The sequence below is a fragment of the Struthio camelus genome, chromosome 14 (genome assembly GCF_040807025.1).
Source record: "Struthio camelus isolate bStrCam1 chromosome 14, bStrCam1.hap1, whole genome shotgun sequence".
Taxonomy (NCBI): Eukaryota; Metazoa; Chordata; class Aves; order Struthioniformes; family Struthionidae; genus Struthio; species Struthio camelus.
Window position 1 is genome coordinate 10536489 of NC_090955.1, and position 24911 is coordinate 10561399.

At 34.8% G+C, this 24911-nt stretch overlaps 1 protein-coding gene across 12 annotated transcripts in view; it reads right to left on the minus strand.

Annotated features, from left to right (window-relative positions):
* The window catches only part of CFAP20DC (CFAP20 domain containing), a 95732-nt gene that overhangs the window by 52282 nt on the left and 18539 nt on the right, over positions 1-24911 (minus strand). For all 12 annotated transcript variants that reach the window (XM_068907186.1, XM_068907183.1, XM_068907187.1 and 9 more), the window contains 3 exons: positions 11455-11569; positions 8243-8399; positions 5275-5439 (listed from right to left, as the gene is read on the minus strand). In XM_068907186.1, coding sequence (XP_068763287.1) covers positions 5275-5439; positions 8243-8399; positions 11455-11569 — 437 coding nt within the window. The remainder of the gene's footprint in view (positions 1-5274; positions 5440-8242; positions 8400-11454; positions 11570-24911) is intronic.

The window sequence follows — 24911 nt, forward strand, 5'->3', positions numbered from 1 at the left end:
TGAGATCTGACACTTTCATAAAGCAATAAAGTAGAAACAAAACATTTTTTAGATTCTCTTAAACATTTTTCACAGAATTGTTTAATCTTGAACTAAGGTCATCTTTGCTTCCAATGTCAGCAAGGAAATTAAAAAGAAGGTCAACCATCAGCCACCAAATATTGCAATTTACTAGTACCAATAAACACAAAAGAAGCCCTTTTCTGCCATCACCTTCTTTTTCTCATCTTCATGGTGTGACATTTGGTTGCTGCTAACAGCTGCCATTTCCCAAGATTAGGTGACCCCTCTTGGTTTAACATCAATTTCTTTAATTTGCTGACTACCTTGGGACGTTGTTAGCTCCAATTATAAAAGCTGATTTGCATGAAAATCACCCTTCATGAACATATTAATTGATTGCAATTAATTACCTACATCAACACATTAACAGTCATCTGGCATAATGAAATAATAGGTGTAATTAAAAGTAGATGAGATTTAAAATAATTTAGGGATTTTGATTATCAAATAAACAAAAAGTGTAGTAGATAAAAAGAACTCCTTCCAATTAAAATGCACTAAACACGCCAAAGCTTCTACTTTCAAGAAGGCCTGACCTCTGAACTTTGAAACACACGTCCAGAAGAACTTATGCTATGTTCATAGCACGAAAAACGAAGATTGAACATTAAGCTGAAGGCATTTCATTTTCATGGAGATCAGGGATGTTGCCATCATTATACTGTATAACTAAGGGCTACACATCTTTGTAGCGTGGATAGTAAAACATGAGGGTTCACCAAAAGTCTTAAATAAACATTCATTTTTCTGTTTAGATATATTACTGACACTATAGTACTCACTGAAATTTTAAAGTCCCTCTTACTTTGACAACTCACCAAAAAATACTGATTTTTGACGACAGGTACTGAAAGGCTGAATTCCACAGTTTCCCCTGCTATTTCAAAAGCCAGCTTATATCAAACTTCACATCAGAATTTTGGCTTGATTACTTGTAGGGAAAGAATACTCTAAAAATATTATTTGTCTTTTAGTTATTACAGTAGTGGTACTTGCATATAAAACAGCTGAAGCCAGTTTAAGTAAGTAAATGTTTCAAGGGCTTTACTGCACGTAAAAACAAAAAAACACCTCTTATTATTTTCAGCTGCCATAGGACAGAGATTGCCATTACCAATAAGGTGTACCAAGAGTGAGTAAAAGTTAACAATTTGATAAAGAATCAGCATGGTAGGTAAATGCAGATGATAAAATCTTTATGAGTTGTTTTTTTTATATTCTGGTAAAAACAGAAGAAAAGATGTTTGAAAAGTATTTTAAGACATCTCATATTATCCAGACTGTTCTCAAACAATTATTTTATTCAAAATATTTTTGTCTTTTTCTTTATAATATTGAACTTCAGCAGTAATTATAATTCACTGTATTTTACTTATCTTACATCTTTGGTTACTACATTGCATACGTATTTCTAGAGCATTTTAATACAAATAGCGGAAACAACCATCCACAGAATTCAAACAGTGAAGGTAAGAAACTTGTCACAGGCCCAGGAATGAGGAAGTACTGAAACAGGGGAATAAAAATGTATGTTTTTTCTCTAGAGCACCACTTCTACAATTATTTTCACTGATGATGATGTATTCATAATTCTCCCCCACAAAATAAACTGCTTTCATGAGCAAGAAAATTCAAATTGAACTACTGGCTTACTTATTTTCTACTATTGGCTTGGGTTTTTTTTCAATTTACATGTAGAAAAAAAATCCTCTTAAGTCATCTAAACCGTAAGTATTTCAGAGGTAAATCCGGAAATAGAAATGTAACACTACTTCTAATGGCAATACTTCTATTGCACTTCGGCTGTGCAGCTAAGATTTTGTTTAAGATTTTGTTCCTCATCTTACATACAAAGAATAGAGTCTAAATGAAATAAGGCTGCCCTTTCTTTGTCATGAGTGAGAAAAAAACTCATGTTGCTAACCTAGAAATGAAGGCACTCATTCAAACAAAGCACTCATTTTAACTAAATTACTGGTTTCGATTTGTGCTTTGTGGACTACTACATCTTGTCATTAGTGAGCTGAACTGAACAACTTCCATAACCAACTTGATTCAATTAAAATTAAGTCCTATTAATGAAAAAAAATCCTTCCTATAGCTACTACATTGACTATCCATCGTTACTTCATAAGGGAGCTGGAAGGAGTTTTAGACAAATTAGATGCAATAACTTACCAGACACATGCTGGCTTTATTAACGTCAGTGAAAGCATTCAAAACATTGTTCTTGGACAGGCTGTAATTCAATGAGGTGACTTCTAAACGTTCACTTAGAAGCCACAGCATGTTATTAATTTCGGAAAAACTACGGCAATCCAATATTAGCAAACAATTGAAAAAAAAGAATCAAATCAATGTCCATGCATTTTTTTCTGCTTTGGAAGCAAATACTAAAACGCATTTGAATGTACTATTGTGGTAGAGAAAATATTTTAGATCATTATAATGTTCCAGAGAGTATTTTCCTCCATGCTTATATCTAATTAGAACTTAACTGACAGGCTGTGAAAGTACACACCACCCTAAAGATCTTCCTTTAAGCCTACTGCTGCTTTCAACTGATTTTATCAGGGTTAAGACAGGACACCAGACAAAGATTCCTGAACAGAGCAAGATGTACAGTTAGATGCTACCTAAACAGTTTGCGTATTTGTATTTATGAGATTAAATGGAAGATACTATCCAATAAGATTCCATCTTCGCATGCCTGCTAGGACATATGTGACACTCTGCCAAACAACGGATGGACTCAAGTGTAAGTTTCCGGATGAATGTCTAATCCCAATATAAAAATAATTAAAGGCTCACTTAAGATTTCTTGAAATGATCTTTTACTACAATACATCACAGTGTCCTTAAACTTTAAACCAAAAATATCAACAAAACTTTCAAAATTTTCAGGGATAGCTGGAATTTTTATTCAAAACTATAACCACTGGCTTTTAAGATTCAACTAGGAAAGACTGTCCGTAGTTAAAATTTTTAATTCCTTCGCTACTTTGTTATGTTAAATTACATTTTAAAGACTACTGATTTTTGTTTGTGAATACTTCCCACAACTACAGAACCCCTTTAATGAACAGAAATTATCTGTCTTCTATTCTATAGCTGTTATTTAATGAAGATCTTTCTCATTACAAAATTGTTTAAAATAAAAAAAAATAATATTTTGATTCAAAATATTAAAAAGTGTAATAACACCTGCTTTAGATAAATCTGTCCGTTGAATTTACTGCATACAGGAAGTAATACACTTTAGGAAAAAAGTCAGTTGTCTGATCTTAATCTGTTTAAGCAATTTCACATTCAAATCTTGGCATCTGTTTCTTCAGTTCAGTCTCTACTGGTTCTCAATCTGCAAAAGCTGGGTATATAGCCATATATAGCAGGTATATAGCCATATATTCTCAAATCTAAACAATTATAAAGTGCTGAACTAGAATAGGCCAATCATCTGTTTCCAGTAACAGCCAGAGCCAAAACATTCTGGAATGGCACAAGAAATTTTCAGTAGGGATTTGAGAAATAATTTGTCTTACACACAGTTTTTACACTAATGTTGGCAAAATCCCAAAATACAAGATGCTCTTTTCTCCTTTTTTTTTTTCCTGTCATTAAGTATAATTACCATTGATATTACTGTTACCCATATAAATATCCAAATCATTTTGGAATTGTACTAATATCCTTACTTCACCAGCTTATTTTGACAGTGGATTCCATATCTTAATCATATTCTGTGTAACAAGGTTTTTCCTTTTATCAGTTTTTAATTATCAACTGTACCATCCTATCAAATGATGTCTTACTTTTGTGCCACGAGCCAGGAAAAACAGCTCTTTATCAACTTTCTTCATATCACTAATTATTTTATAAACTCCCCTAAGCTAATTTCTTCTAAGCTTTTCAGTGCATCTTCATGTGAGAATTTTTCTTTCATGCTGCTCCTCTCGGAATCCCTCCCTGTCTGCAAATGGTCTTCTGAGACAGGTTAACTGATAATGTATAAAGTATTTCAGATAATAATGCACAACCGACTAACTTTAAGGTTTGATACGTTTTCCATTTCATACATGCTTGAATTTCCTGCTACCCTGTATTTTAAGTTTTTTAAACTATAGGTTTATTTAATCTGAGAATTCCACTGAGCTATAGCTACAGTGATGATAACCTACTTTTGAGTCATATGACACTTTAAAAGCTTAACCGTATTTCACGTTTTCCCCCCCCAAGCAGTTCTTTGTATCAAAGTTAAGCATTTTACATGCCATCATATTACCCGTTTACCTAGCAGAGTGGTCCAAAACTTGTAACTTTTCAGCACAGTGGTAAAGGAAATAAAAATAGAAAACTGAAACTCCATCTTAAGCAAAGTATGACATTTCTGGCATGTTATCTGCTCTGTATTACTGACTATGAAGAAATACATAAGGGATTGCCTATTTTACACGTTTAGACTTCTCTCAAGTCCCACTCCTAAATAGTTTAATATCTCTGTATCATCTGAAAATTTTGCTCCCCACATTCTCTTTTCAGAACATTCATAACTATACTAAACAATGCAGAACCGAGTACAAAACTTCTGAGGCCTCCTGCTGTTAGCCTTCAGCTATAATGAAAATTTACAGTTTGATCCTACTGTTTGCTTTCAGTATCTTACTTTTTATCCAGCTCAATAGTTTGTCTCTTTTCAAATGATTGCCCAGCTTCTTTAGTAAATCTCTTATACGCAACCCTATCAAAGTCTAAATTATGTATTTTATTATTTTCCTGTTTACTGAGACATTCGAATAATTCTGAGACATCAGTAAGATAGGATTTTTCTTTTCAGAGCATAAGCTGAGTATACTACGTTTGGCCACGTTGTTATAAAAATTTTGGTATTAAAAACAAAAACATTCAAATACACTCTTAAAATCTTAAGAATTAAACAGCCATATTTGATTGTGCACTCAGAAGACAAATCCTCAAAGATATTTTATTATAAATCCCGTGCTTGAATTAGAATTGTTCAGGCTGCACACAGATCTCAAACTACAGAACAGACGGGTCTACGTGAGCCTGATATTACGGTTGCACAAGGGTTGTGATGTCTTATTTTAAGTCTCTGGAACTCTTAACATGTACTTTTGTAGAAAAACGTCTGTTATTTGTAATCTTTGTTATACGTACATATCACATTCACAGTATTTTAACAAAACAGAATACCTGTTTCTTGCATTGTTGAGGCACGGCTCCTGCATTTTATTTCTGGCTTGTGAATTTTAGTCAAGTTCAACAACTGTGTAACTTGAGGCACATCTGTATTTAATTGGCAGTTTCGAGGAATAACAGCTGAGGGCTTATCAGGTGCAAATGGTACTACACATACATCTAGAATCAAAAACATAGGTCTTACTTTTTTGAAAGATGACACATACCTGAATTAAATTAGATCTGTTACTTGTTGTTATATATACTATAGCTCATAGGATTATAAAAAATTAATAGATCATAGTGATTTGAAAAATTTGCTGCGATTGTTCATTTTAAAACAATAAAGATGTCAATTTTAGACTGATACTGTTGAGTTTTTTAGGCTGAAAACTTCATATATATTTAAAATTAAAAAAAGGAAAGAATGGCTGTAATAGCCACCGTAAATCAACATTGATCTGGTAAGTAAGCAAGCAAAGTTAAAATTAATTTTGTTAATTTTTATTAAAACAGCTTTAATTCTAATACTGATATCTTGATTTTCAAACACACTGACAATCTGAAAACGATACTGCCATCAGAGAGACTGAAGTAGCAAATACAGAAATCCCATCTATGCAAAAAATGAATTTGCCAAGCTTTATTCCAGACTTTTGGATATCATTATACTTCTTTTGTAAACTGAAAAGCTGTCAGCCTCTCTCTTCCTGTGACAGCATGCACCAGTAAAATACGATCCAATTATCTCTGCTTTCCCTTTGATAATCAATATAGAAGACAAGGTTTCTAGCATTAGAACCACTCGGGAAGTTCTGATGTGAATTCTTTCCAATTTCTATAACGCTAGAGTAAGCTGACGAACGCTAGCCTCTCCTCCAGGGATAAGAAAAAAAAATAACCTCAAAACCAAACAGAATAATGGATAAAGTATTAAGACCCTAATAGCAAAATTCAAGGGCCCCGTATCGTGTTTCAATAGTGGACATATTTTTATTAACTAGTTTATTAAGGTAAATATTAAACACCATTTTTTTCACTATGCTTGTATAACATTTAACACAGTGAGACAACGCTTAGTGATAAAACAAATACGTATATAACCTTTGGACTACTACGGAAAACAGAAGCTATATATACGTCAGTCTTTTATGTCTCAATACTACGGGGCAGAGAAGACGAATTCTTCTTTCCTATTCCATCTCAATGATCTCACATACAAATTTCCCAGGGTATGTGGTTTCTCCTTTCCACTTGCTATCACTTGTAAGAATAAAAAGATGGTGTATATGAGCTACAGCCACGATATGCCTTGAAACCACAGTTCTCACAACTGAGGAGATATGAGCAAAGAACTCGACCCCAATTATAAGTTATAATGTCATTGCATTCAGTGGAGCTAAACTGATCTGGTTCCAGTCATCTCAGAGGATATCAGTTTTAACAAGCTGTGATTGTTAATTGAAAATTAATTAATAAAAATAAAAAATATATTGTTTATCTGCAATTGAGAATGCACTATAGGGCTATTTTAATGCCTCCAAACCGTGAGCTGTAACCTGACTGTTAAGACTTGCCTAGATAAGGAAGTTCATAAGCATACAGAAACCCTAATGCCTGCCAGCTCTGTAATAATCATAGAATTGATAATTCAGTAATTATAAGTGCAATGCTTTACCATGCATACAATTTATTAGAACTGGTCTACTCATTATGTTAACTACATTTCACTCTGAATTTTGGAACTCATTTAGACCACTTATGTACATTTCAAAACTATGAAGAACGAATGAGAGAAAACAATGCACCAATGAAATTAAATTAAAAGTCAGTGAGACCTTTAACTGTAGGTTTTGCTGATAATTTACTGGACTCTCTCTCTAGAGATTTTGAATGATTTTTTGATTTTCTTTCAAGTTTATCAACAAAAAAGGGGGAGTAACCACACTGGTCACATACTTTTCCTTATTGGCTTAGGTTTTTCAAATCAAAGATTCATTTTATTACCATTTAAAAACTTTCTGTATCCAAAATACAGTCACTGACTACTTGATTATCTTGTATGTATCTACATTTTGTGCAAATAACAAACACAAATATTCATCCTGAAATACTTTTGAGTTTTTGTGTAAGCAATCCAGTATTTTCATACCCGATACTGAAAGCTACTGCTATCTCTCCTTCAAAACTGGAACCCTTTTTTCTGGAGCATCCTTCAAAAGTCACAAAATGAAAATTTGAATGAAATTAAAGCTGAGCTAAACCTAGGCTCCATCTTAAATAAGAAAATGTGCTGTTTCGATTCCTTCTCTGTTACCACAAACACTAGCAAGGAACGAAGCTCTCTGCCTAGGAAAATGACAATTCAGGAGATCGGTGCCCTTTGAGCAATATCCCCGCTCTAATACAAATTTAAATCTCTCATTTTTCAGTTCACCACCAATATCACTTTCCCAATGAACAAGAATATATTGAGGATAAATGGACTAAGGATCACGGAGAGGTATTTATGACAGTTTCATAGGTCTGCTTTATCTAATACTATTTTGCTATAGTTTTGTCCTGGACTATTTAAAGAAAAAATCCTTCATCAGCTGCTAAGCTCAAAGACAGAGGAAACCAGGGAAACAGTTAAAGGCTGCTAAGTTGAATATTTTTCCTTCTTTTCAGACACCCTGTTTTTGGCCAACACCAGCCTTCTCTCACCATAAACTTCTTTAAAACAAGCTATTTGATAAATTTTGCCAGAATTCCTTCAATAAAATACTTTTAATGAGGTCAATGCTCAAAAGAGATGTGTACACATATACTTAACTGATCACCTAAGTCCAAGACTAGTAGATTTAACATTTAACATAAAATTAAAGTCACTTTAATTTTCATTAAATCATTTTTATCTTTCAAATTGCAAAACCAGTGACTAAGAAGCTTTTGATTTTATATGAACAGTTATGACTAAGACTACACAGTAATTATAACACACCATCTTCCTCAGCTGTATCTTGAGGCTTGGATTTTAAAGTGAAGATCTTTCTTAGTTTACAGTTAGCTGAAATAATAATTCCATCCAAAGACTGGAAGACAGCTCCTCTGAATATTTCACTGGTGAATGCTACCAAGTCAATACACATATTGCACCACTAGAAAAGAGAAACAATACTCTTTAATAAAACCCAACCACTAATCATTGCAGAAAAGTACATAATTCTCTACAGAAGAAGCCTGTGTGGAGTATTAGACTCTCACAGGCTATGATTCATAATGCATGACATTTTTGCTATTAAAAAAGTTATTGCTGTATTTGCACTTACAACAATTATTTATACAAACAAATCAATAGTTGTACATATGATCTAGCGACTGCCAGCCCAAGTGAGCTTTGTTACGTAGCACATCTACTAGATATTCTGCAGCTATTTCTAAGCAAGCAACGTGTGATAAAATACATTCACTGAAGGTTTTCTGAGAAAAGAGGTTTTATTATTATTATTTCATATTTATTTCATTAAAATATTCAACAATACAATAATATAATTTAAATAACATTAAATATAACTTAATTATTGAAGTTACCGCAGCTTAAGTGCCCCAAAGACTATATTGAGAGATTTTTTGCTAACTTCTTTTTTGCATTTCATGAAAAATGACCCCTCCAGAGTGTGTGCCCCTTCCACATTCCAAACTATAATGCAAATTTCTAGTATATACAAGTTCGCAGTATAACATAACAACTTAAAACTACTTCTTATTTATAATAAGGAAAAGGCAGTGTAGATTGGAAAGGTTGAGTATGACAAGTGTTACCCATTCCTAGTGCTACCCATTCCTGCTAAGACATTCAGAAGGACAAATCAGACCACTACAACTGACTACGATTCCTATTTAAATATATGTTTTAATTCTCTTTAGATAATTGTTCCATCTGTGTTAGGAAACACTACTAGAAGACTATAACATCAATGTACTGTACTTTCCTGCACTACTCCAATAGCTCTAACTCCTCTCATTTTCAAATTTTTTCTACTCAACACTTCCATATTGCTGTTTTATTATAACACAGACATGAGCAATTACAGGTATCTATCTTGCATGTGGACTATAAAACAATTCAGTATCCTCCTAGGAAAAAGGAAGTTTCATATAAAACAAGTGGTTCTGCAACTAGAACTATAAAAACATTTATTGTGGTTTTACATCTTTCAGATAGATTCTCTGATGTGCTTCAGATAGATTCTCTGATGTTTAAAAGCACGTATGCTCACAGTTGGGGTGTTCCAAACCATTCTTCTCCTCGTAGATTCTTATATTTACTAAGGAATGAGCTCATGTTAACACATCTTCTTTAATAGGGAAATAAACAGACACTGACTTGGGGAAACGGTAATCCTTTCCATGAAAGCTACAGAACCAAAACACATTTGATATGACTACCCATGTGCAAAATTTAGTTTTAATTGACCAACGGGCTAAAGTTTTATTAAGGGAGAAGAACAGTCAGACTTAATGATTGTATATGTCTCATTTCCTTATGAAGTCAAAGTAAAGGTACTGTTTTCTAAATGCTAAGCGGTAAATATTTTTTAAGAAAATATTTAGATGCATACAAGACCCGTGTATCCATCACTATTTAGCTTCTAAGTCTGAAATTTTGGTAGGTAAGGAATACTCATTATGAAGACACTGTGCAATGGGTTGGAAAATACAGTTTTTAATTACTACTGATATTTCTAAGTCTACTGCTGAGGCTGAAAGATAGCATAATTTGCAAGAACACAATACACTGGAAGCTAGCATACGAAAATGTAAGCTCTGTTCCACTGATGAAACACACAGCAAATTACTTCCTTATTCACAACTAATCTTACTGATAATAACGATCAGCATATGTATAAGTTAAACTATCATAGGCATGTAAAAGACCTATTTAATCACTAAAAGTAACATATTCCCTCCTTTAAGTAAAAGCGACAATAAAAAGCGAGATAACTATTTAAAAGAAAACAGATGGCTATGTATTCCAACACACTAAAAAATGTAGACGTATTCTTTAAAGAATAGGTCAGAGGTCACTGTTATTAAAATATTTTGTCATTAAAACCGATCATAGCATTTAGATAGATCTCTGATGAATGATTTATTACCCAAATTAAAATACACAGCTGAAGTTCATATTCTGATTGAATTTAATTTAGTGTACAGTAACGCATACTTAAAACCTGAAACATTTGTGCTAGCCTTACACCAAGACCAGTTAACTGAAATTATATTGAAAAAAAAATAATTTTATTTCAGTGGATCTTGAATTAATGGTAACTTCAGGTGTATGGTCTGATGCGTTTTATTTAAAAAAGAAAAAGTTTTTCCTAGAAAGTAGAAAACTCCCGAAATCTGAAATTATCACAACTGCTTTCACCTAAACTATCTTAAAATAAGTCCTTATATAACTTCAGAGGTTTATGTAAAATATTTCTCTTTCACTTCTAACTTAAAACCACAGCAGCTTAGCATACTCTAAGTATTGTCTATTTCTCTCAGTGCACATTTATATTTTAGAATATTTGAAATCTAAACACTCTCATTTTCAAACGATACTCTAAAGCAGTATTTAAGACTCTTGAGTCTTTACATGGTATATGGTAACTGTCAGGTTTTCTGCTAGGTATTACCATACGATGGGGCTGAGGACTTGGGTTTTGAGGGAAGAAGGTGAAGTCTGTTGTTTTATTTTAATCACTTAGAACTATACATCATTTTATATATTCTAGAATCTGCAAAAACATGAAGTACATGCAAATAACCATTAGTCTACCTGCAGCTCCAGTGAACGCAACAAAAGTTCACTATAGGAGGGGGTACACATGAATAGGAGAACCATGACAAAGAAGAATCAGGGAGACTGAGAAATTGTAGGCAGGCTCAATAGACAGCAAAAGTGAGAAATAAACACGTCACAAATAGCACTAATCTTGGAAAGGGGAATGAACTCTCAATGTTAAAAGAAGGGTGGGAGAACAGAAGTGGTAAGCGGTTCTGACACCATCCAGTAGAGGGGATACATACATATTTCTTGCATCTACAGGAATGGAATTCTAAAACATACACACTAATTTGAACAGCTCTGTAAATTTATATAAAATCCTTCTGATAAAAAAGTATGCTCAACCACAGGTTAAGGAATATTCCCAAGGTACCTACTATTTTGCGCTTGATCATAAAAAGAGGAATTTTTGCATGCAGAGGGGTTACAGACAACTCCTTGTGGACTGTTGATAAATACAACCTTCTTTTAATATTTCCTAAATCAGTTATCCTGTAAAAGAAAAAGCAAAAAAGAAGAAATGGATCTTTGTCCATTCACTAATCCAGCATCTTTAGGCAATCACAAAAAAAGTATTACTCATATTCAGAACCTTTATGGCTGTGATAGCAAATATAGAATTTAGAAATTACATCTTTTACGAGATGAGTAATGAGATTTCTTTCTCAAATTCAAACTTGGTGGCTATATTCCTGCATATATAAAATCACTTCACATGCTAATTTTATTTCAACAGTCTACACCCTTCACTAGATTTCCATAGCCCTTCAGACTATAAAAGAATGCAATTTGTATGAACTGAGAACCCCGTAGCCTTTAATAATCGTGCTTGTTTTCCATCCCTTAAGCTTGCATTACCTTGGGACGCACTGTCACCTGCTAACTACAAAAACATTATTTGCTTTTTTTTCCTAAAAATGCATCTGCCATTTTATATAGAGTCTTTGTTGCCTTAAAAACAGACACAAAACACTGTCTGTTTCACTTCCTGAGCACATATCTTCAAACGTGAACTATAATACACAAGTTTATTGCTCACCACTCAGGTCATCTCTCAGTGACACCAAGGACACAGAATTTGAACATCTCTAATAGATTTAGACCACGATCACAAACATTAGTTTTGCTTTAAACTGAAAAAAAGGCTCATTTTTATGTTCTGCTCCTTTCAAGTCTTGAGGGCAGCCCAGTCTTGACATTCCCCACCACTCCCACCTTGTTATACTGTAGCACAGACATTACTTTAAAGGCTGCAATTGAAACCATGATTAATTTACCTATTATTTTTGAACAAGCCTATTTCTAAGAGATGGGTATTTCTCAGTATTTAGCAGCCCCTCTAAGAAGATGATAGATAATTACTATAAACAACTTTCTGTCACTATTTAGTTTTTTAAAAAATAATTATTTATAGTTACAAGATTTAAATGCTGGGTTTTGCTTTAGAATTGTGAGTCTGTCCTGTAAACGTTTTTTTTTAAAATGAAAATGCTTTCTTATTAATAAAGACTACCTGCGGCAACTGAGCTAGTGTAATGCCATCAGCCCAAACTTGCTAATAAATATCCTGAAATGTTCTTAGAAATCCCTAGGTCAACCTAGCAGGGCATTAACTCTGGAGCACGTTCCATGCTTCATCTATTTTGGGCAATTCAAGATTTCACCCAAGGACAGGATTCAGTACAAAACATATGGCAGATATGTGACCTTCAGAGGATTCTACTAGCTCCACTGACAAAAACACAGGAGTGTTTTCCTGTTCCCCAGTAGTTAAGAGCTTCATGCAAAGCAGAGGGAAAGTTCATCAGCCTTCCAGAACCTACTGTCTCTCTGCTCTCCCTTCCAGATCAGCCAATCTTTCAAATATTCATTCTCACAACATGGGTGAGCAAAGCAAAACAAAAGGGAAGAGTCTACCAGTGAGTTTTTTTGAGAGGCTTGCAGTTCCTCACATAAATCCCATGCACTTCAAAGATAGAAATTTCATTTCCATGCCAAGGGAGAACGTTACATCCTTACCATCGCTACTGTTTGAAGTAGATTTCAGCACTGGCTGCACATATGCTTATGTGGATAATACCATAATGCTCTTGCAGAGTGCTTCTATAACAGGACCACAGACTGTCTTACAATGGTATTATTCTGGGCTTGATTTTACTTTTGAAGACATTTTGGCAAAAATGTGAAGTTATTCACCTAAGATCATCAGCAAGCTTGCTGCGTAACTAAACCTGAGCCCCAGACCAATGCTCAGTTTCATACATCACTTTGCTTCTCAGATACCCTTTGATGAAAAACAGATGGCTGTACTTTTCTGAAACTCCCTACTCTGTCTGTCCTAAACCTTGATGTTCAGAGACACTAAGCATTTGGTGCACCAAAGAGCTTCAATGAAGTGGAGCGATGGGTGCTTCAAACTCTCCTAGACTTCCCTGGTTATGTGTACAGCCAAGCAACTATGCTGCGGAAGCAGGTAGCTGCAATAACCTGAGTGCTGAAACACAAGTAACTACTCCTGCTGAAACTCAAACTGTGTAATTCTCAATGGAGAGCGTTGCTTTAAACGATGCCACGACAAAGCAGTAGGAGCTTAAACTTAAGGCATGCATATCTCCAAACAACTAGCATTAAAAACTTAATTTTACTTCATAATATTAGTTCATGAAATATGTTTAAACCTCATAATTTATTTTTATTTGAGTAGTTTTACCTTTCTCCCTTCTGGAAATTTAGGTATCTTAGCAATACAAAGGCCGTTAGTTCTGAAGTGCAATAGAAAGCACAGTCATTTAGATAAAAATATACACACTTATATCAGACTCTGAAATGTAAGTCTAAAATACGATTTTTTTGTGATGGCATGTATGCTATATAGAAGAAGCAAACCTTAGACAGATGGTTATAATCACACCTAAAGGAGTTTAAAATACACTTCGGGAAATACATTTAAAACTGTATTTATATTCTACAGAAGAAATTCGGTGAAACACTCAAACAAGAAGGGGCAAACCTGGAGAAAGATGATGGTCTTAAAATTCTGTAAAATAATTTATTCTCTGTGAAAAGAAAGAGAACTGTTCAGGAATTGGTGTAATTTCCAGACTTTTCAATTACACTGCTTCTTGAAAAATAAAACCAAATAAAGGTCTGACAAAGCTCTTATGAAGTAACTCAGAAGACAAGAGATGGAACTTTAGAACTCTCACTTGTAAAATGACTGCGTACCTGTGAAACTCAACCTTTTTTTTATGTTATCAAAAAGCATGACCTATGTTAAACCTAAAAAGACAAGAAACATCTGTACTATCTTCCTTGATTTTCAAATACGTATTAAAAAAATCTATATAAGAGTTAATGTATTTTTATTATGTCTGTGCTTCAGTATTCATATCTAAGGGTCAGACATGTGATAGAAAAGTAATGAGACCATGTTGAGAAAAATGAGGTAGTCAACAGGAAAATCAACCTCATTTATAATAATACTCCTGTGATCAGCAGGTGCATAACTCTCCCAGCTATGGTCATTAACTGCATTCATTCCACGCTTAACATCTACATTTGCAAACCATTTGAAAGTAAAATTACTTTTCAATTCAATTTTCAGCTTTATTTTATATCTTCAACTTTGATTGACTATTCTCCTCACAATGGTGACGACAGTGAGATTGTGAGTAAACGGTAGCTACTACCCAAGAGTATAGATAAACCCATCTCCTCAGATTACCTATTCACTTTGCTTCTGTATGTATAATAACTCATAACCATTTGTTAATGTTCAATTCAAGGCTTAAAATGAACTTAGAAAAAATGATTTGGACTGTTGAAGGGATGCTTCATTTATCAGGTTCACTTATTCTTAAAATGAAAGTGTTTTTCTCTTTATAAATGACTCAACCTGGAAGTTTACCAAACATGAGGGCAGGTATTTCACTAATGTTGCTGTGCAAAGAACAACTCCCATATAATGTATTATTCACGTAAATCTCTACATTTTCTGCTCTCAATCCAGGTAGAATGCTCTGGTAAAGCTTAACCATTAGTATATTAGCATATAAGTACTTCGCAGTCATAGGACCTTTTTCTCCATAAAAGCGATGCGGTTCATAAACGTCACATAGTATTACAGTCTATTTTACAGGTAGGAAAATAAAGGAATAGTAATGGTTACACGATTTGCCATGGTCACAGATTCTTAAATTTCCTCATTCAGTAACAGTCTGTATTTCATTCACATTTTATTTTTCGCACTGCTTGTAAATTAGTGTCCTAAGAGGTACTATGTTATTAAACTTAACGCAGGACCATATGAAATCCAGACCACCGTGTTCTGACCTCATAGAAACAGACTTAGTTATGCTGCTAATCTAATCTCTACAAAATAATTAAGAGGGTTGATGGGTCACAAAGATATAGATCACAAGCTGTGAAGAACCAGCTTTATTTTCATGTATTGGAATTTTCTTTGTTAATCTCGGTCTTTTTCTGGAAAGAATTAAAACCAAAAATCCCCAAAGTCCCCATAAACTGTAGCCATAAAAAGGTAATAATACAGGTGGTAGGTACATAAAGAGAATCAGGAAACCTGCTCATCAGAATAGAAAAACTTTTGAAACAGGAGCAGTGATGAAGAACTGGCAGTTCCTGAGCTCAACCTACCAGATATCGACATGTTTGCAATCAATTCTCCAACTGAGAGAATGACCTGATATTTTGACTGATCAGGAATAATTTGTTGCGAGAGTTTCATTACTCTTAGAGCTTCACACATTTTAAAAATCATTCTGGAAATGATCACTAATATCTATATCATACGTTCTGGGAACATCCATCAATATTTTAACAACTTTGGTTTTCAAATCAGCACATCTATGTGGCTCTTTCCATCAAGTATGGTGAGCTGTTCCTCTGAAGCTTGACTAACTCTGTCAAACCATTTAGGAAATTGTAATTCTGGAAAATTGTTTTTAAATCTGTTCAGTATAGACAAAATACTTTAATGAGTATTAATGTGTGGAAAGTTTAGTGCACACATCTTTTCCAGAATCAAAACAAATTATGCTTGTAATGCAGTTATTTATGCCTCTAACTGATTTTGTTGGCTCTTTTCTTTAGTTTATTGGCTGCTCTCCTTTCTACTTTATTTTCCTTTCCATGAATATATCTATTCAGAAGGGACATTTTGTCCTTTCAAGTTTAGAAAGACAGAGAAAGGTCACATTCACTCCTACTATATATAATAGTTCTCTTAACTACAGACATATTTTTCCCATTTAAACTGTTTGTTCTAATTACTGAGTTCCTTGAATTGCTAATAAGTCTGCCCCTTAAAAAGACAAAACTAACAACGGATCTTGAATTTTCCCGCATTTGGCTTCCTAACCAACGAATCCTACCAAACAAACAAAAAGGCTTCAGCCATTCCCCCATATTACTTAAACCGATCCACTAACCCAAAGGTATGCAATTAACACTTTTCTTTTCCTATAAGTCTTAGAAGACAGTAATTTATTTGCTTATATCATCAGGACGTCATCTGACACCATAAGGTCAACTCTGTTCATTTAATACGATATCATGTGATAGCTTAAAATGGACTCATCACCTAACAAGTTAAAACTTAGCATAGCAAAACATCTCTCTCATCAGTTCCAATAGATCTGAAATATATTTAATCAAAGATTAAGTGACACAGGTTAAAATAATTATCTTCACGGTGTTTTCCAAACTTGGGAAGAAACATTGCAACACAAAGAGATAATATTCTTTATCTTAGATTGAGGTGAACTTTTTTAACTAGTGGAAGTAACTAGCGGAAAAGGAGGGACTAGACACACTATTTGCATCAACCCTGTAAACTAAAAATCGTGCTATACTAAACAGAGATCATTACAACTGCCCTGAGAAAATGCATTTATAGTAGCTGTTCATTTGCAGACACCACAACCGCAAAGCAAAGTGTGCAATATCAGCATCGCAGGATACAACAGCCTGAAGAAGAAAACACTCCTTTTTGTGACAACTGTTGAACTCACTGTACACATTTTATCTGAATTGAGCTTGGGAGGCAGAAGGGAATGCTCTGGTCTGAGGGGAAAGCAATATGCTATTTCTGAAACAAGTCTGAGAAATGTATTTTTGTGCATCATTCTATTTTTCTGGTTTTTAAATGAATGGTAATGCTGGATAACCTGTCCCTCAGTGGGTCCAAAGTAATTAGTGAGAACATGTATTTTTCCCCAACATATTTACTGTTCAATTACTAAGAGTCTGAAATGTCATTTTATTTGTTAAAAAGTAAAACTACTCCTATAGATATTTGTATAGTTTAGAGAAAGCATGCTTAAAAAAACACTAACTTTGTAACTAAAGTCTGTTTATAATTTATCTTAAGGATCAGTTATAACGTTGGTAAATGATGTTCACTTGTCTAGGATGAGGTTCTTAACGTTGATTTGCGAGGTGCCATTGGTTTGATAGTGACTGGAGGCACTGGCAGAGGCTGCACATGCTGGCTCTGTTCCAACTGATACATAGAAAGAGGCCCCCTCTCCTCCATTCTCCCTCCCCTTGCCAAACTGATCTCCACTTCTCCTATCATTCTTCATCATTTATTCATTTGTCTTCCTCTACTTTCACGCTTCAGTTCTGTCTTCCCACATTGACTTCTCCTGCCTTGGCTCCTGATCTACAGATACAAACTATTGCTGAATACTATCTGGAAGGAATTTTTTAAATCAGCAGTAGCATGCACACTGTGATTTGGAAGATACAGTTTAAGGCATTAATGGGGATGATTGAGATCTCATACTGCATATTTTAACAGGAATCACAGGTTTCAAGACACAACGCGGGTGAACATTAATAGGAAATTTATTTTGAAAATGTGCTTCTTGTATCAGTCAAGCACCTGACCTCTCAAGCAACAATTTACCTACTGTAAATTACCTGGATTTGAATCTGACCTCAAAGTATTTATTTTCTAGTATGAAGCTAAATATGTTACCAGTAATACCAGATAAAAATCTCTTATTAAGATATTGAAGTTACTGGTGGATCACCGTAATCTGTGAATAAGCATTTCTACTTATCAGATCTCAATTTACTTGCCACTAAACAAATATTCAGAAGAATGTAATAGTTTAGACAAAAATTATAATTATTACTTATCACCAGAAAAGCTGGGTAACTGTTTTCTAACTCCATCCTTCAATTTCCTGTACAATGTAACAAAATCATTCTCATCAAGGTCTATGCCATTAGATCCCCACTGCACTTTCACTTTAAGAAACAGATTGGTTTAGTGTTTCAATAAGTGATATTATTTCATCTTCATTTTTGCTCTGATCCCTTTTGAAAGTAATATTCGAATGAAAGCATCTCAGGGTCAGAAGAGCAAGTGAAATGGTTTCGTCTACCAATTTAAAATGAAACAAAATACCTAAACGTTAGCGGCAAGATTTAGGAAAGGATCATCAGCTGTACTGAGCTCATATTAAAAGCCTACCAGTAAAGATCTGATTGAAAAAGGACCATAGTTTGTATTCTAATTTGGATCAAATACATATATATTTTTTTAATCCACAAAAGGTTCATACATCACTAAGGGAAGAATAAAGATACTGAAAAGAGTTACCATTTTTCAAGTTAAAAACTTGGTTTTTACCGAATCTGCCTCTCTGTACCTTTGTATTATGGACTTTTAACTGGTACTTGCATTCAACTGCCTGTTAAATAGCTTCCTTTATTTCTCATCTGTAACAGCACCACATCTTACTCTTTGGTATCCAAGACTGCGGGATAGCTTGTAGGTATCTGGTCAGTCTCCCTCACTTCTTGAAATGTCTGCATGTCCTAGCATGTGTATGCTGTTTCTGCAGAAAAGCAAGCTGAAATTTAAGTAGTACTACCTCCTATCAGGAATAAGTCTCAAAACAGATGAAACTTTCAGATATTTCCCCTACATCTTGAGTAATTCTTGGGTAAACTGAAATCTTAGTGTTCTAAAAAGATAACTGCAGATAAAAAAAAACTGTATGGCTACAGCTGCTGCGTAAAGCTGGGAACCCTTGAGGCATCATGGACCTCACTATCTGTTCATATATATAATCACTACTGCTGTGTGTACAGCAGATCACAACAACACTAGCAATATTCTCTATAGGTAAGCAATCTTCACTGCTTACTTTTTGAACTGCAAGATATAATAGGTAGGCTCTGCCATTCCTTCATTTCCTTTCCTTAAAGGGATAATTATTAACATCTCTAGACCAAGACAGCTATGCAAAAGAACAGTCTACAGTTGGAGTGAGCAAATGAAAAATGAGATTTATTTGGACACAAACAACCACATTCACGCAAACCATAAGCATACTGGCTTCTAATCAACTACAGTGATACTCTGAAGGATTGATTCAAGTAGATTTTCATATCACATTGACAGAACGCTTAAACCCGCAATGAAATTTCAACTAGAGGATATTCTGATTAACCTTCCATATTTTTTACTGCCTCTTGCTGAAATATTAACAGGGCAGAAAGCCCATGGTTTGCATTGCCATTCAAGTTTGAAAAGACCGGCCTCATAATTTTTCATAATTATGCTTCTCCGAATGTTATTTCTTCTCTACCTACATACATTATTGACAAATTAAAACTTCTCTTGTTCTTCCTTGAGCAGTTTACCACTATCGTAGGGTATTCAGAATCTAACAATTTATGTATCAGTCAGAGTTAGTTATGTCAGTATTCCACCAGTCTGATTTATTCTTGGCAGGATATGCTGGGTTTTATTTTTTTATTATAAACTTTCTTACAGCATACTATAAAAGAGATTATCATCAAAATAACTGAAGATGACAACACTCAACTTTTTAGCCATCTGAATCCCCAGGTGTGAGCAATTTCCTCAGTGTTTCTAAGTGATGATGATTTAGCCCCAGCATCCTCATTTCTTTCTTTCTCACCTTGGTAAATGTGTCTGTCCACTGACAAAGTAATTTTGAAGCTACAGTTTTTAAACATAATTTTTTTCATATAAAATTATGAGAAACTCTTCTGATTTCTTCCCTACAGTGACTGTGGGAGAAACAAGAAGTTATCCACTTGAGAATATTCTTGCTCTACAGCTGTAAGGTCTTGGGGTGGCGGGGGGGAGGGGGAGGGAGGGAGATAACAAAAGAATCTTCTGCAAAAATATTTCATTAAAACAAACTATCAGAAGAGGAGAGAATTTCAGCATCTGAGAAAGTCAGTTCTGGATGGATCACATATTGCATTGCTCATATAAAACAGAATTTTGTACACTTCTGTATCTGTTCAACCCACACTAAAAGTCACAAATGCCCTATTTGATACCTTTCAGAAACATGACAGTGATTCACATTGTACACAGAGAGGGTATACATTCAAATACTGAAAGCGACTGCCAGAGAAGGAAGATACAGTACTATCTCTCAAAAGGTACTGACAAATATGGACTCAAAAAGGGCAGAGGAAAAAAAAATCATGAAAATTCAGATGGTCTAAAGAGATATTGGAGAAGGATGAACTGGGAATTAAACTACTGTTAAGGGACAACTCAGTTTTATCAGAGAACAAAAATCTTTACGTAACACTTAGAGATCTTGAGAAGAGTGGAGGAAAAAAGAACAAGAACTATTTACTTCTGGAGAAATACAGGAGGCCAGGGAAAATAGATTTCTTTAATAAGCAGAATATAAATCTGGATAGCTTTGTGCAAGCTCTAGAAGATAAGTTGAGACTCTTCCAAGGAGACGTTCTCTATGGATTCTATCAAGGAGAGAGTGTCACATGAACCTGTAGAGAGAAAGATTCAATATAGTTTTTACTTTTTTCCATTATGTGAAGGAAAAGAAGGAAGAAAGAGTTACCATGGAGAAGAAAGAGAAAAAAATAACGTGGTTATGGGCCTTGTGCTGTCAAGATGCTAAGAATCTAAGAGAAGTGGTTTTTTTTATTATTGACATCGAATGACAGTTCCTGTCTTGCTTCCTTGTGGGCAGAACTACAATGCTGTCTGCTACGCCCTTTTTTGTATGGTTGTAGTAGAGCAAGCTCTACTGCTCTACTGCAGCTATATCCAGTGCCTCTGATATTTTATTTGGAAAATGTATACCTTGCACGCCCTTCCAATTCAGCTATATCATCTCAGTCTTTCTTAGCATGATGACAAGCAAGTCGTTTCCTTTTAGCCACTACTTTCCTCTTGCTGATAGTACTACTGACAAAAACATTAAAAGGTTCAGATGCACAAAGTAGACCTCTTCTCCATCTCTCAGAAAATGTCCTCTCCACAATAGTTACTTCTTGTTGTCAGGAAACAAGATTTTCTTCTGCAACTCAAAACCTTCAACAAAGTCTTTCTTCATGCTTGAAATTGTATACTGAATAGCTGAATGAACAATATAATCCTTGATATAAGAAGACTTCATAAAAATACCTCTTTACAGCTGCAGAAACAGTGAATGCCATCACATGCTAGAAATGAGAAATATTTCCAGAACGAAACTAGCATTTGTCCAACAAAGGGGGACAAGGATGATTAAGGGATTGGAGCACCTGTCACACAGGGAGAGGCTTAGAGAGCTGGGACTGTTCAGCCTGGAGAAGAGAAGGCTCAGGGGCATCTTGTCAATGTATAAAAATACCTGATGGGAAGGTACAAAGAAGACGTAGCCAGATTCTTAGTGGAATCCAGTGAGAGGATAAGGGACAATGGGCACAAACTGAAATCCAAGAAATTTTGTTTAAAACTAAGAAAAGGGTGATTGAACATTGGAACAGTTCGCCTAAAGAGGTTGTAGAGTCCTCATCCTTGGAGATGTTCGAAACCTGACTGGGCACTGTCCTGGGCAACCTGCTCTATCTAACTCTGCTCTGAGCAGTCGGTTTGAACTAGACAATCTCCAGAGGTCCCTTCCAACCTCAGCTATTCTGTGATTCTGCGAATGGCTGTAGTCCTTCCACACATTTCTCTGCCAGCATATGGTTGTGAGAAAACCAGAAGAAAAACACCTTAATATATTCATGAGAGTATGAATAGTAAGATAAAATAGTTCTGGCAGTAATTCCGTTAACTAATGCAATGACACCAGAGATGAAGCCAAATAACTGTAATTTGATTAAAAGAAGCAAACAAAAAACCTCATCATAAATTTCAACAGTCCTGGAGAAGAATAAGTATCAAAAACACTTGCGATGAATTAACCTTTCTTGCCAAAGTGGGATACAATCTGTGCATTCCTGCACCAGCTGATAGTTGCTGTTTTTCAGTACTCCCGGCAAATTTCATTGCTACCTTCTTTCACATTGCTCCCCAGAATAAAGTAGTCCTATAGTGGGGACTGATCTCCACTCTGTATGTTTTCCTTAGCGTGTCAACAAGACCTCTTTCTTTCCATCGTAAAGCACTCCTGTATCCAAACAGTTCCAACAGAAGCTCATGTTTGTGACAAGCACCCAGTAACATTAAATTTGGATTTTCAGAAGTTTTTTCTTGGATCCTAAAATACAGTAAAATTCTTTACTTCCATCCATCAGTCAAGCTGGAAAATTAAAGATAAAGCTTAATAGCTTAATTAATCAAATGACAGACTTTCTTTTATAGCAAAGGATGTGAACAGAAAACCTCTTTATGAAAAAAAAAGAAGATCTGAGAGTTTCTGATGCTGTATGTAATAACTCCTAATTCGGTTTCTTCTAAATAACAGAATCATAAATCGCTGACAAAATCCTGCAAAGTGACAATAAAATAGAGAAAGCATTTGGACATCTACCTTACTATTTGCACAGATGTAATTACCTAATTGCTCTCCTGAGTCATATTCAGATAAACTGCACTAAAGACCTCCTTCACGTTCCAAATGGAATGGCTATCATGTACAAGGGAAGAGGTAAAAATACTGAAATAGCATGACTCAGATGGAGAATCTGCCACAAGATCTGACAGATAACTTACTGAAAAAAGTAGAAGTACTTCTAGTTCATGCCTTAAGACATAACTTCACATATCATTTTATATTTTAAAATGAAAGCCTTACTTTTATATATATTTTTCCAGGGCAAATAACACAGTCTTTCACCCTCACTTTCCTGCTATAATTATTTTTAATTTAAACATAAACAAGTCTATATTGATACAGTAAAAAATAACTGACTACAGCGCATAGTGTAAGATTCATCTCTTTATTACAGAAACAAACTCCGATGCCTTCTGGAGATGGTGAAGGTCTGTAAAGCCCTATTCTAAGGAGAATCCTACTATGTACAGTGGACTACTATCTGAGCAAACCTGCTAATTATTTTGCTATTGGAAGACATAGCCTTAAAAAGAGCCTCAAAAGAAAGGTGGAAACATTACAAAGAATAAAGAAACAGTTAATATTAGAGTGAACGACGAGAGCTGTGACTCTCAGCACATTCAAGTTAGCAAGACAGTACATAAAGTGGTGAGTAACTAAAGGAAGGGGCAACAAAGCAGAATCCTGCAGCGCATTAATACTGGGCACTGAGTTCTGGGACACAGGAGCAGGATTCTTTGTGACTGAGAAGCACCTTGCACTGACCATGTCTGTTTTTGCAATGCAGATTTTCATGCCACAGAGGTGAAGGGATCTCACAGGAGATCTCACACCTCCTCAGCTTTACAAGGTATGCCATGCATGATTCATAGCTGTTGACCATCTGGAGATTTAAATTTGCAGGCTGAAGCGCCATAAAGCTGGCCACCATTGTAATGGACAGTATCTTTTAACATCTCCAGCAACGGATCAGGACTTAAGTACTATACCTGGTTCTGCCACTAACTTTGTTGGGTCACCTTACCATTTCTGTGACTTAGTTTCTTTATGTTAAGGAGAAACAAAGATGTCCATCCATCACAGAGATTATGATATTGACTTCCTTTGTACAGTATTTTGAGATGCATGAATTAGAAGTGGGGGACATAAAAAGGGGACAGAACATATCAGTATGAACACATTTTGTTATTATTATCTGATGTCCTGTCTAGGCACCCAAATACAAACCTGGGAAACTTCTCTTCTTGGTCATACATGCTATCTCCCTAAACTGGGCACTTTTCAGTGACGGGATAGTACTTAAAATCTGAAATTTGTACCCCCAGCAGATAGGAGCCTGCATATTAATGAATATGGACTTGACAAACTACCAGATTTTAACATTTACTATCTTTCCTATTTTTAGCCCTTCATATGTTTAAAAGTATCATATCGCTATGAATTAGTTAAGTCTTTGTATTTATCCTTTCAAAATAAGTTGATACGTATTACTCCCATAACTTGGATGAAGAGATTGGAGAAAAAAAACGGTTGGAGGGACTTACAGGGACTTACACAGGGCCAAGTAGCATCTCAGTAGTACAGCCGGGAACAGAGCTTATGACTCTTCTCAGATCACCGTACCTTCTTTTTTTTTGGAGGCTATAGTACAATTTTAAACATGGTTTCTCACCTCAACAAGTTCACTCATTTGCTGTAAAACTTACAGTAACATGACCTAATTTCACATGATACCTAACATCTAAAATTAAACATCTCAGAAATAAAGTATGACAAATGAGTGGCTATACGGTATTTTAACAAGAATGAATGTTCATGTTCTTGATAAAACACCAAGCAGAAGTGCTAGCACCTGCAAATGCTCATACTCTGGAAGATAAATCAAGAATGCCAACACTAGCCAGATGGTGTTTTCTTTTATGAACAATTATTTTCCAAACATCGACTTAACTTTTGCTTTTTCAGAAAGGTAGCAAATTTCATAATACCGACAATTTAACAATTGACTACTGTAT